Source organism: Heterodontus francisci, chromosome 28 (genome assembly GCF_036365525.1).
Source record: "Heterodontus francisci isolate sHetFra1 chromosome 28, sHetFra1.hap1, whole genome shotgun sequence".
NCBI classification, from domain to species: domain Eukaryota; kingdom Metazoa; phylum Chordata; class Chondrichthyes; order Heterodontiformes; family Heterodontidae; genus Heterodontus; species Heterodontus francisci.
In genome coordinates, this window is record NC_090398.1 from 14,348,753 (window position 1) to 14,361,869 (window position 13,117).

General features: G+C 51.7%; 1 protein-coding gene across 1 annotated transcript; it reads left to right on the forward strand.

Annotated features, from left to right (window-relative positions):
* Positions 1–9,548: 9,548 nt before the first annotated feature.
* On the forward strand, positions 9,549–11,297 carry LOC137345286 (serine protease FAM111A-like). The gene has a single exon (XM_068008765.1). It carries the CDS (start codon positions 9,578–9,580, stop codon positions 11,072–11,074), a length of 1,497 nt encoding a protein of 498 aa, XP_067864866.1. The 5' UTR covers positions 9,549–9,577; the 3' UTR covers positions 11,075–11,297.
* Positions 11,298–13,117: the final 1,820 nt, after the last annotated feature.

The following is a 13,117-nucleotide window of genomic DNA, read 5'->3' on the forward strand; positions in this document are numbered from 1 at the left end:
CTGCAGGTGCGCTTTCGGCCTTCCACGACTGGTGGGCGACAGACGAACTGGAGTGTTTCATTGACGCCAGGGTCAAGCTTTAACTCGTTAAGTTTCATTTTAATCTGTTGTCATCACTTGCACCCTCTTTTAAAAGACGGCACTTGCAAACTCTTGATGATGGGAAATGTCATCCACACAGAAATTCACTTCAAAGTGTTGCTCAGTTGTCTTGTCACTCTGTTGCTAGTCACTCGGATGCTCCCTCTCCATGGCTGGTTTTACTGATAGGATCTTTGGAGCGGGAGGGAGAGTAACAGGAAAATGGAGAGAAGGAAATATGGAGAAAGAGAGAACCTAAGGAGGGTCACCGATGAAGAGCAACAAAGATTAAAATGTCAAGAACAGGTACAGAAAATAATTAAAAAGGCGAATGGAATGCTGGCTTTTATATCTCGAGGACTGGAATACAAGTGGGTAAAAGTCATGCTTCAACTATACAAAGCCCTGGTTAGAGCACACCTGGAGTTACTGTGAACACTAACCCTGGAAGGAGTGCAGTGTAGATTTACCAGAATGATAGCTGGACTCCAAGGGTTAATTTACGAGGAGAGATTGCACAAACTAGAGATGTATTCCCTGGAATTTACAAGGTTAAGGGGTGATTTGATCAAAGTTTTCAAGATATGAAGGGGAACAGACAGGGTGGATAGCGAGAAAGTATTTCCACTGGTTGGGGAGTCTAGGACTAGGGGACAGAGTCTAAACATTAAAGCCAGACCTTTCAGGAGTGAAATAAGGAATCGCTTCGACAAAGGGTGGGAGAAGTTTGGAATAAAAGCAGAAAGTGCTGGAAATACTCTGGTCTGGCAGCATCTGTGAAGGGAAACAGAGTTACCGTTTCATCAGAACTGGTGAAAGACTCTGATGAAAGGTCGCAGACCTGAAACGTTAACTGTTTCTCTCTCCACAGATGCGGCCTGACCCGCTGAGTGTTTTCACCATTTTCTGTTTCTATTTCAGATTTCCAGCCTCCGCACTATTTGGTTTTCCTTGTAAAAGTTTGGCACTCTCTTCCACAAATGGTAATTGTTCATTTTAAATCTGGGATTGATAGATTTTTGTTAAGGGATATGGGGTTAGGCCGCGGATCAGCCATGATCTCACTGAATGGCAGAGCAGGCTCGAGGGGCTGAATGGCCTCCTCCTGTTCCTATGTTCCTACGTGTGCCGGAAGCTCTGGCACCTCGCCAAACATGACGTCTCCATGTTCGAGTCTGAACAGTGCATATTGGCAGAAAGTCAACTGTTGGGTATTTCGCAGTCCACCCTAGATCTGGCCTCAAACACACATTGAATCATAAATGGGAATCCAGGCTGACTTTAACCCTCCCTCCATGTAACTTGAGGAATGTTGATGGAGAGTAGTATCGACCCCCAAACCTTTGCCTGAAGTGACATCCACTAACTTGCTGCAGCCCAGGGACTTTCTGCTCAGTCTGGATCAGGAACATTTCCCAGACATGCCATTGCAAAAAAGAACTTACATTTTTATCGGGTCTTTTATCTCCTCAGAGCATCCCAAAAGCCAATGAAGTACCTTGGAAGTGTAGTCAGTGTTGTAATATAGGAAACACGACAGCCAAATTGCACACAGCAAGCTCCCACAAACAGCAATGTGATAATCACTGGTTTTTAGTGATGTTGATTGTGAGCTAAATATTGCCCCCCCCCCCCCCCCCCCCTGATAACAGGGGGGAACTCCACTGCTCTTCAAAACAGCACCATGAGATCTTTTACACCCACCTGACAAGGCAGACTGGGCTTCAGTTTAAGGTCTCATCTGAAAGACAGAACCTCCGACAGTGTAGCACTCCCACAGTACTGCACTGGAGTGGGCTTTGAACCCCCAACTTTCGGGTTCAGAGGTGAGAGTGTTACAAACCAAACCACGGCTGACAATGCACTGACATTGAGAGCAAGAAGTTGGGCGTTTACCAAAGAAACAATTGATACTTTCAACTTCATATCAATAGGCCTTTAACTGCAACTCTTGCTCAACAGCCCCACGCAGAGTCTAAACATTAGAGCCAGACCTTTCAGGAGTGAAATTAGGAAACACTCCCACACAAAGGGTGATAGAAGTTCGGAACTCTCTTCCACGAAGGGCAATTAATGCTGGCTGAACTGTTAATTTTAAATCTGAGATTGATAGATTTTTGTAAGCCAGAGGTATATGGGGCAACGGAGGGGATATGGCGTTAGATAACATATCAGCCATGATCTCACTGAATGAGGAACAGGCCGGAGGGGCTGAATGGCCTGTTCATCAGATGCAGTGAGAAACACAGACAGAGGCAAAAAGAGAGCAACAGAGGCAGAGGGAGAGTAATAGACACAAGGCTCTGGAGTTTAATGCAGCTGATCTTCTGGGAGGGAGAGAATCGGTAAGGCGAGAGGAACCCGTAATCGGGATTCCTCCGCATGATGAGGAGTTTTAACTCCATTGTGTATGTGTGTGTGTGTGTGTAAGTGTCATTTTTTTTTTATTCGTTTCGTGGGATGTGGGCGTCGCTGGCCAAGTCAGCATTTATTGCCCAACCCGAATTACCCTCGCGAAGGTGGCAGTGAGCGACAGTCCATGTGGGGTAGGTACACCCCACAGTGCTGTTAGGAAGGGAGTTCTAGGATTTTGATCCAGCGACAGTGAAGGAACGGCGATATAGTTCCAAGTCAGGATGGTGTGTGGCTTGGATGGGAACTTGCAGGTGGTGGTGTTCCCATGCATCTGCAGCCCTTGTCCTTCTAGATGGTAGAGGTCGCAGGCTTAGAAGCTGCTGCCTGAGATCCCTTGGTGTGTGTGTTTGAGTGCCATTGTGTGTGTGTGTGTGTGGGACGTCAGTGACCAGTTCTCCCCAAACCCCGGGATCCGATCGATGTATTTCCAGGAGGCAGCCTGAGTGACGAATTCGACTTCCAGTCGGGTGGAGGCCTCAGGACCAGGTAGCTCTGGAGCAGGGGGCGTGGGGTTTTCCGGGATGTGAGGTCGTAGGTGTCAGTGGGGGTGGCCTTGGGGTGGATCGGAGGTCTGGGTGGGGGGGGAATTGGAGGTCTGGGTGGGGGGGGAATCGGAGGTCAGGGTGGGGGGAATCAGAGGTCTGGGTGGGGAGGGGAATCAAAGGTCTAGGTGGGGGGGGGTACGGTGGTCTGGGTAAGGGGGGGAATCAGAGGTCTGGGTGGGGGCGAATCGCAGGTCTGAGTGGGGGGGAATCAGAGGTCTGGGTAGGGGCGAATCGCAGATCTGGGTGGGGGCGATCGCAGGTCTGTGGGGGGGAGAATCGCAGGTCTGGGTGGGGGGGAATTGGAGGTCTGGGTCGGGGCGAATCGCAGGTCTGGGTGGGGGGGAATCAGAGGTCTGGGTAAGAGGGAATCGCAGGTCTGGGTGGGGGGGGAATCAGAGGTCTGGGTAGGGGCAAATCGGAGGTCAGGGTGGGGGGAATCAGAGGTCTGGGTGGGGAGGGGAATCAAAGGTCTAGGTGGGGGGGGTATGGAGGTCTGGGTAAGGGGGGGAATCAGAGGTCTGGGTAGGGGCGAATCGCAGATCTGGGTGGGGGGGAATCAGAGGTCTGGGTAGGGGCGAATCGCAGGTCTGTGTAGGGGGGAATCAGCGGTCTGGGTAGGGGCGAATCGCAGGTCTGGGTGGGGGGGAATCAGAGGTCTGGGTCGGGGCGAATCGCAGATCTGGGTGGGGGCGAATCGCAGGTCTGGGTGGGGGGGAATCAGAGGTCTTAGTAGGGGCGCATCGCAGGTCTGGGTGGGGGCGAATCGCAGGTCGAGGTGGGGGAGGGAGGTCTGGGTGGGGTGTAATCAGAGGTCTGGGTAAGGGGGAATCAGAGGTCTGGGTAGGGGCGAATCGCAGGTCTGGGTGGGGGCGAATCGCAGGTCTGGGTGGGGGGGAATCAGAGGTCTGGGTGGGGGGGAATCAGAGGTCTGGGTAGGGGCAAATCGCAGGTCTGGGTGGGGGGGAATCAGAGGTCTGGGTAGGGGTGAATCGCAGGTCTGGGTGGGGGCGAATCGCAGGTCTGGGTGGGGGGGAATCAGAGGTCTGGGTGGGGGCGAATCGCAGGTCTGGGTGGGGGCGAATCGCAGGTCTGGGTGGGGGGGAATCAGAGGTCTGGGTAAGGGGGAATCGCAGGTCTGGGTGGGCGGGAATCAGAGGTCTGGGTAAGGGGGAATCGCAGGTCTGGGTGGGCGGGAATCAGAGGTCTGGGTAAGGGGGAATCGCAGGTCTGGGTGGGGGGGAGTTGGAGGTCGAGGTGGGGGAGGGAGGTCTAGGTGTGGGGTAATCAGAGGTCTGGGTAAGGGGGAATCGCAGGTCTGGGTGGGGGGGAATCGCTGGTCTGGGTGGGGGGGAATCGCCGGTCTGGGTGGGGGGGAATTAGAGGTCGAGGTGGGGGGGGGAAATCGGAGGTCTGGGTGGGGGAAGAATCAGAGGTCTGGGTGGGGGGGAATCAGAGGTCTGGGTAAGGGGGAATCGCCGGTCTGGGTGGGGGGGAATTGGAGGTCGAGGTGGGGGAGGGAGGTCGAGGTGGGGGAGGGAGGTCTGGGTGAGGGAGAATCAGAGGTCTGGTTAAGGGCGAATCGCAGGTCTGGGTGGGGGGGAATTGGAGGTCGAGGTGGGGGCGGAATCGGAGGTCTGGGTGGGGGGGAATTGGAGGTCGAGGTGGGGGAGGCAGGTCTGGGTGGGGGGGAATTGGAGGTCGAGGTGGGGGGGAATCGGAGGTCTGGGTGGGGGGGAATTGGAGGTCGAGGTGGGGGAGGGAGGTCTGGGTGGGGGGGAATTGGAGGTCGAGGTGGGGAGGAATTCGAGGTCTGGGTGGGGGGGAATTGGAGGTCGAGGTGGGGGAGGGAGGTCTGGGTGGGGGGGAATTGGAGGTCGAGGTGGGGGAGGGAGGTCTGGGTGGGGGGGAATTGGAGGTCGAGGTGGGGGGGGAATCGGAGGTCTGGGTGGGGGAGTATTCGGAGGTCCGGGTGGGGAGAGGAAGCGGATGTCTGGGTGGGGGAGCGAGGTCTGCCTGGGGAGGAATGATCGGAAGCCTGAGTGTGGGTGGGGATGATCAGAGGCCTGACGTGAGGGGGAGGGGGATGGATTGGAGACCCGGCAGGGATTTCTGAGGCCTGGGGGAGGCAGTCGGAGGGCTGGGTGGGGGTTGGATGTCAGATGCATTCTTGGGAGGGGGTGGGTGGGTGGGTCAGAGTGCTGGATGGGGGTAATCGGTGACCCTGGGGATAGGATGTCATAGGTCTGATGGGGGGATGTGGATATGAGGCCTGTAAGAGTGGGGGGAGGAGGGGAAATTGGAGGCTGAGTAGGGGGAAGGTCAGAGATCTGATGGGGAAGACGGTGAGTGGGGGAATGTCCGATCGCAGGGGTTGTCAGGATGACATGAGGCTCGGGAAACACGACCACCCACAATTAAGTTCAAGAAGTTGAAGAACAATGAGGCTCCCCGAGCAGACAGGCTGCCTGACCCTTTACAGCTGGCAGTGGGCAGGTTAGTGTTGATTTTAAGACTGTAAGCCTCCCACCTGACCCAAACATGCCCATTTTCTGTGGTAAAAATTCCCCCCAAGGACAGACTAACAGACTCAAGGAGAGAGTAACAGACTCAAATAGAGAGTAACATTCCTATGGAGAGAGGAACAGACTCAAGGAGAGACTAAACAGACTCAATGCGAGGGTAACAGACTCAAGGAGACAGTAACATTCCACGGAGAGAGGAACAGACTCAAGGAGAGAGTAACAGACTCAAATAGAGAGTAACATACTCAAGGAGAACTAACAGACTCAAGGAGTAACATTCCTATGGAGAGAGTAACAGACTCAGGGAGAGAGTAACATTCCTATGGAGAGAGTAACAGACTCAGGGAGACAGTAACAGACTCAAGGAGAGAGTAACATTCCTATGGAGAGCGTAACAGACTCAGGGAGACAGTAACAGACTCAAGGAGAGAGTAACATTCCTATGGAGAGAGTAACAGACTCAGGGAGACAGTAACAGACTCAAGGAGAGGGTAACATTCCTATGGAGAAAGTAACAGACTCAGGGAGACAGTAACAGACTCAAAGGGAGGGTAACATTCCTATGGAGTGAGTAACAGACACAAGGAGATAGTAACAGACTCAAGGAGAGGGTAACATTCCTATGGAGTGAGTAACAGACACAAGTAGACAGTAACAGACTCAAAGAGAGAGTAACATTCCTATGGCGAGAGTAACAAACTCAAGGAGAGAGTAACATTCTTATGGAGAGAGTAACAGACTCAAGGAGAGAGTAACAGTCACAAGTGGGGGAGGTGGTGGTATCCTGATAATATCAATGAACTAGTAATTCAGAGCTGAGGCTAATGCTCTGAGGACATGGGTTGAAATCCCATGGTTCTGATGGAGGTCACTGACCTGAAACGTTAACTCTGCTTCTCTCTCCACAGGTGCTGCCAGACCTGCTGAGTATTTCCAGCATTTCTTGTTTTTATTTCAAATCCCATGGTGGAATTTAAATTCAGTTAATAAATAAAAACTAGAATTGGCAGCTTGTGTCAGTAATGGTGTCGTGAAACTGTCATCGATTGTTGTAAAAAACCCATCTGGTTCACTAATGTCCTTCAGGGAAGGAAATCTGCTGTCCTGACCTGGTCTGGCCTACATGTGACTCCAGACCCACAGCAATGTGGTTGACTCTTACATGCCCTCTGAAATGGCCTAGTAAGCCATTTCAGGGCACAGTTTAAGGGCAGTTGGGGATGGGCGGCAAATGCTGGCCTAGTTAGTGCCGCCCACATCCCATAAAAGAATTTAAAGAAAGCAAGAGTAATAGATTCAAAGAGAGTGTTACAGGGAATGGAGGAGTGTAACTGATTCAAGGAGAGGGTAACAGACTCAAGACAAGAGTAACAGATTTCAATCGGGAGTTAAAGAGGGAGAGTGACAGACTCACGGAGAGTGTAACAGACTCAAGGAGACAGCAACAGGCAGAAGGGGGGTGGGGGGGGGGTGTTAGTAACACATTTAAGGAGAAAGTAACAGTCACAAGGAGAGGGTAAGTCAAGGCGAGAGTAACAAGGAGAGGGTAACAAGAATAAAGGGAGAGTAACAGAGTCAAGGAGAGAGTAATAAGATCAACAATATGCTTTATATAGCGCCATTAACATGATAAAACCTCCCAAGATGCTTTACAGTGCGCTTCAAAGCAAAATTGGACATGGAGTCACAGAAGGGTGAAATGTTCAACTGTGTAGAGGGTGAGATAGACTTTGTGTTGAATCAGCAGCACATTGTACAAATATGTATGTCTTCTCCATTGTAATCATTCAACACTCCCCTATATTACACCAGTAAGCGCACTTTAAAGTGCCTTCATTGGCTGTGAAATTCTTTGGCATGTCTCCAGTTCGGGAAAGTCACTGTGGGAATGCAAGGCTTCTTTTCATTCAACGTGCAATGGTGCCCTCTGCTGTACTCAGTCTTTCTTTTCCTTTCTCTCCGTCTTCTCTCCTCCTTTTCCCTGTCTCTCTCACTGTCTTTTTAAAATCTTTTTCTCTTCATAGCTTTCTCTTACCCACTGTGTCTCTATCTAACTTTCTCTATTCTTCCCTTCCTCCCTCTAATTTTCTCTCTCCTTCCCTCTTTCCCGATCTCATTGCCTCTGTATTTGTCTTTCCCTCTTTCTCTTTCTCTCTCTCTCTCTCTCCACTCATCCTCTCTCTCCCTGTTTGCCACCTTTCTCTTTCCACACTCCCTCTCTTGACCCTCTTTCTATCTTGCCCGTGCTCTCTCTGCGTCTGTCTTTCCCCTCTTTCTCCTGTCTCTATCTTCTCCCCTCTCAATCTTCTCCCCTCTCTATCTTCCCCTGCCTCTCTTCACCCCCTCTAATTTCCCCGTCTCCCTCTTTCCCTCTCTTTCTTTTCTCTCTCTATTTTTCATCCCTCTCTCTTCCCCCCTCTTTCCCCCCCAGTCTTGCCCTTCTCTCTTTCTCCCTCTCTTCCTATTTCCCATTCCCTCACTCTCTTCTCCCCCTGCTCTCTTTCTGTCTTCCCCCTGTCTTTCCCCCTCTCTTTTCACCCCTCTCGCTATCCCTCCCCATCTTTATCTTTACACTCCTCTCTCTCTTCCCCCTCACACTATCCCTCCCCTCTCTCTATCTTTACCCAACCTCTCTCGATCCCTCTCTCTCGTTCCCCCCCTCATTATTCCTCGTCTCTCTCTATCTTTGCCCTCCTCTCTCTCATCCCCATCTCTGTCTTTTCCCCCTTTCTCTTTCCGCCTCTCCCTCCCTTTCCCTCTTTCTCTAGCTAATGCCCCTTTCATGCTCTTTCCCCATCCCACCCCTCTCTCTCATCCCCTCATCACCGCCCCCGTCCCCGCCCACCCCCAGTCTCGCTCTCTGCCAATATTGGGCAGAGTGTACTTCGGCCAGTGGCCCCCCATTTGAAGCCTCCACTGAAGTGGAAAAGCTCACCTGATGTAGGTCTGCTATCATATTTATAGCAGATATAGTAAAATATTTACAGCTGGTATACTATACCATTTCTACTATGTGTACTATTGTATTTATTGTGGGTGTACTAAAGAATGTCTACTATTATACTACATATAGTATTTATAGTGGGTTCACTATATTATTTAGAGCAGGTATTCTATAGTATTTCTACTAGTTATACTATAGTATTTAGAGCCAGAATACTATGGAATTTATAATAAAAACAAGAAATGCTGGAAATACTCAGCAGGAAATACTCTGTGGAAAGAGAAGCAGAGTTAACGTTTCGGGTCAGTGACCCTTCTTCGGAACTTTTTTATTTCAGATTTCCAGCATCCGCAGTATTTTGCTTTTATTATGGAATTTATAGTTGTTTTACTCCAGTATTTATAGCGGGTATACTATAATATGTATACTATAGAATTTATGGTGGGTACACGATAGTGTTTATAGCGGATATAATGTAGTGTTTATAGTGGGTATGCTATAATGTTAATAGAAAGTGTACATGGTGGTGTATAGAAAGACATGTAAACCAGACCAGGGAAGGACAGCAGATTTTCCTCCCTTAAAGGGCATTAGTGAACGAGATGGGTTTTTACAACATTGACAATGGTTTCATGATCACCACTAGACTAGCTTTTCATTCCAGATTTAGTAATTGAATTCAAATTTTGCTATCTGCCCTGGTGCGATTCGAACCCATGTGCCCAAAACATTAGCCTCGGCTCTGGATTATTACTCCAGTGACATTACCACGGTGCCACCGCCTCCCCTAATCCCCAGCCGCCCCTCGTGGCCTAATACGCACACCCCTGGCAATGCTGTGAGCTCCGCAAATTTAGAAATGTGTTTTGAATTTAGGAATTGTGTTTTGCCCTAGAGGGTGTCGAGCTTCTTGAGTACTGTTGGAGTGTTCATGGTCTTGATTGGACATTATTTGTTTTCTCCGCAGGTGAAAGGTCGCCCCGGTGTCTGGAGTGGAAGTCCTGGTATCTTAGCGAAAGGGCCTTTCTGATAAAAAGCAAGCTCCTGGTCAGCCCTCGAGAGTGGCCGCGATGACTGCAGCGGAGATGGCGAGGGAATTCACCTTTGCCTTCCCAGACTCTGAGGGAGAACGGCACACGGCGAGGGGCGAGCCCGACCAGTCTTTGCTGTCCGCCCTGAGGGGCTCCTCCGATGCCTTTGTGGAGGAGGAGAGGAAGAATGAGGGGAAGGAGGTCCAGCTGGTGGAGAGGGAGCACCTCCGAGGGGCCCTCAACCCGGGGATGCCCTGTAGATGCCTGACGGAGAATGCCCACCTGGAGGTGTCGTTCTCGGCGGACGGCAGCTTGGCGAGCAGAGAAGACTCGCCCCGAGGCAGGGAGTGCGTGGCGTTCACCGTCGGCCCGGCTGCTGGGAAGAGGTGGATCCTGAAAGGGCCCGGGCCGCCGGAAGCTGGGATGGACCTGTGTGTCTACGCCATGGAAGGTGAGACAGCGGGGGAGGCCCTGAGCAAGGATGGCAGGTTCCTGCCCCAGGTGGCCAACGAAGGCTGGAAGCTGGTGCAACGCCAAACCCTGAAGGACGTCCCGCTGGCTCAGCCAGTGAAGCAGCTCCACGGCGGAGCCTTCGAGCTCGAGTTTCAAGAGCCGGGGGGGCCCAGTCCAGACACTTGCTCTGGGGGGAGCCCCACGCTCCGTGAGTTGGCCCAGGAGCTCGGGGAATACTTGCAGGGGCTCCTCCAGGGCAGAGCGCCTTGGGAGGCAGCGAGAAAGGAGTTTGAGGAGCTGACGGGTGGCGCGGTCCCCAACAGGGTGCCCAGCAACGTCGCCAAACTGCCCCTGGGAATGAACGAGGCGGTGGGCACCCTGCGCTGGAGCCGCCCCGGCAACGTAGGGAGCGCCTCCTGCTTCCACCTCGCCCGGGGCTACGTCCTCACCTGCTACCACGCGGTGAAGATGATGGTGGGGGACGGGCTCCCGGAGAGTGACTGGGGCCAGGCCATCCGCGAGGTGGCCAGCGTGAGCTTCACCTACAAGACGGCCACGGAGACCCAATGGAAGGTGATGGACGGAAGGCTGCGGGCTTTCTCCCCGGAGCTGGACTACGCGGTGCTGGGACTGGAGATCCCGGCGGGACGGGCCGCCGAGCTGCGGCCGGGCCTGGCCACCTGGTCGACCAAGCCCATCTCGCGAGGGGTGGTGTACACGGTGGGGCGCAACTTCGCCGACTCGCTCATGCTCGTCCCCTTAAGCCGGGAGACCGAGGACATGTCCAGCAGGCAGAGCTTCCAGGCCTTCTCTGCCCACACTTTTGGCCAGCACCCGAGGCCCGAGAGGGTGGCCTACGACACGGAGTTCCTCCACGACTCCACCTCCTCCGGCTCTCCGGTCTTCAGTTACTACGGGGGGCTGGTGGGGATGCACGCCGGGGGCTACCGGTACGAGGACCACGTCGTGGAGTTCGGCCCCACCATCCAGGCCGTCGCCTCCCACATCAACCTGAGCGATCGCTCCTTTTACCAACTGCTGTTCGGTGCCAACCCGCCGCGGAAAGGCTGCTCAGTGATGTGAAGGAGACAGGACTAATTCCAGGAGGACCTGCGACCGGGAGATCTGGTCACTTGAGGGGAAGCCTCTGAGACCTGTGACCAACGAGAAGTTCCAAAGGACAGCGAACGAAACCGAAACGGCTCACCCGCAAGACTGGCTGCTTAAAGAGTGCCCATTGGCGGCTGAACTGGAGAATTTGAAGAAAAACACAAAGCTGTGCGGACTGCCGTTAAATAATGTTACAGATGAGGAAGTGGGGGTGGGGTGAGGTGGGGTGGTTGGGTGGTGGTGCTCATAAGGGATATCAGATAAATACATTGAAGAGGACAAACTCTGGCTCTAAATAGGGTTATTATTCGCCAGGCCAAAAAGCCACACTCACTTATTTCAATTGTGCGGACAAACTACAAGTAGTGGTGTCCGGCCAATATTGGATGGCAGAATATACAGCACGGAACAATGGCTCAACTGGTCCATACTGGTGTTTATGCTCCATTCAATCCTCCTCCCACCCTTCCTCATCTTGCCCCATCAGCATCTCCCTCTATTCCTCTCTCCCTCATATGTTTATCCAGCTTCCCCCTTAAATCCATCGACACTATTCACCTCAACCAATCCCTGTGGTAGCGAGTTCCACATTCTCACCACTCCCTGGGGAAAGAGGTTTCTCCTGAATTCCCCATTGGATTTATTAGTGACTCTCTTACACTGATGGCCCCCAGTTTGTGGTCTCGCCCACAAACATCTTCTCTACATCTACCCTATCGATCCCTTTCAGAATCTTAAAGGCCTCGAGCGGGGTCACCCCTCAGCCTTCTCTTCTCTAGAGAAGTTCTAAATCATTCTAGCACATATTTTTTGCACCTCATCAGTGCCTTTCAATCCTTTATAATAAGGAGATCAGAGCATAGGCACAGGAGGAGGCCATTCAGCCCCTCGAGACTGTTCCCCATTCAATGAGATTGTGGCTGAACTGTGATCGGACTCCATATACCCAACTTTTCCCCACATCCCTTAATACCATTGGGTAACAAAAATCTATCAATCTCAGATTTAACACAAACAATGGATCTGGCAGCAATTACATTTGTAGAAGAGAATCGGTCAAAACTTCTACCACCCTTTGTGTGCAGATATGTTTCCTAACTTCTCCAAAGAGCTGTGCGCAGTCATTCCCAGTGTCATGTGGAGACAAAAACAGTGCACAGCAACTCCCAATGTGTACAGAGTAACTCCCAGTGTGATATGGAGATCAGAACTGTACACAGTAACTCCCAATGTGATATGGAGACCAGAACTGTACACAGTAACTCCCAGTGTGAAATGGAGATCAGAACTGTACACAGTAACTCCCAGTGTGAAATGGAGATCAGAACTGTACACAGTAACTCCCAGTGTGATATGGAGACCAGAACTGTACACAGTAACTCCCGATGTGATATGCAGACCAGAACTGTGCACAGTAACGCCCCGTGTGATATGGAGACCAGAACTGTGCACAGTAACTCCCAGTGTGATATGGAGACTAGATCTGTACACAGTAACTCCCAGTGTGAGATGGAGATTAGATCTGTACACAGTAACTCCCAGTGTGATATGGAGACTAGAACTGTGCACAGTAACTCCCAGTGTGATGTGGAGACCAGAACTGTGCAGAGCAACTCCCAGTATGATATGGAGACCAGACTTGTACACAGAAACTCCCAGTGTGATATGGAGACCAGAACTGTACACAGTAACTCCCAGTGTGATATGGAGACCAGAACTGTACACAGTAACTCCCCATGTGATATGGAGACCAGAACTGTGCACAGTAACTCCCAGTGTGATATGGAGACCAGAACTGTACACAGTAACTCCCGATGTGATATGCAGACCAGAACTGTGCACAGTAACGCCCCGTGTGATATGGAGACCAGAACTGTGCACAGTAACTCCCAGTGTGATATGGAGACCAGAATTGTTCACAGTAACTCCCCATGTGATATGGAGACCAGAAATGTGCACCGTAACTCCCAGTGTGATATGGAGACTAGATCTGTACACAGTAACGCCCCATGTGAT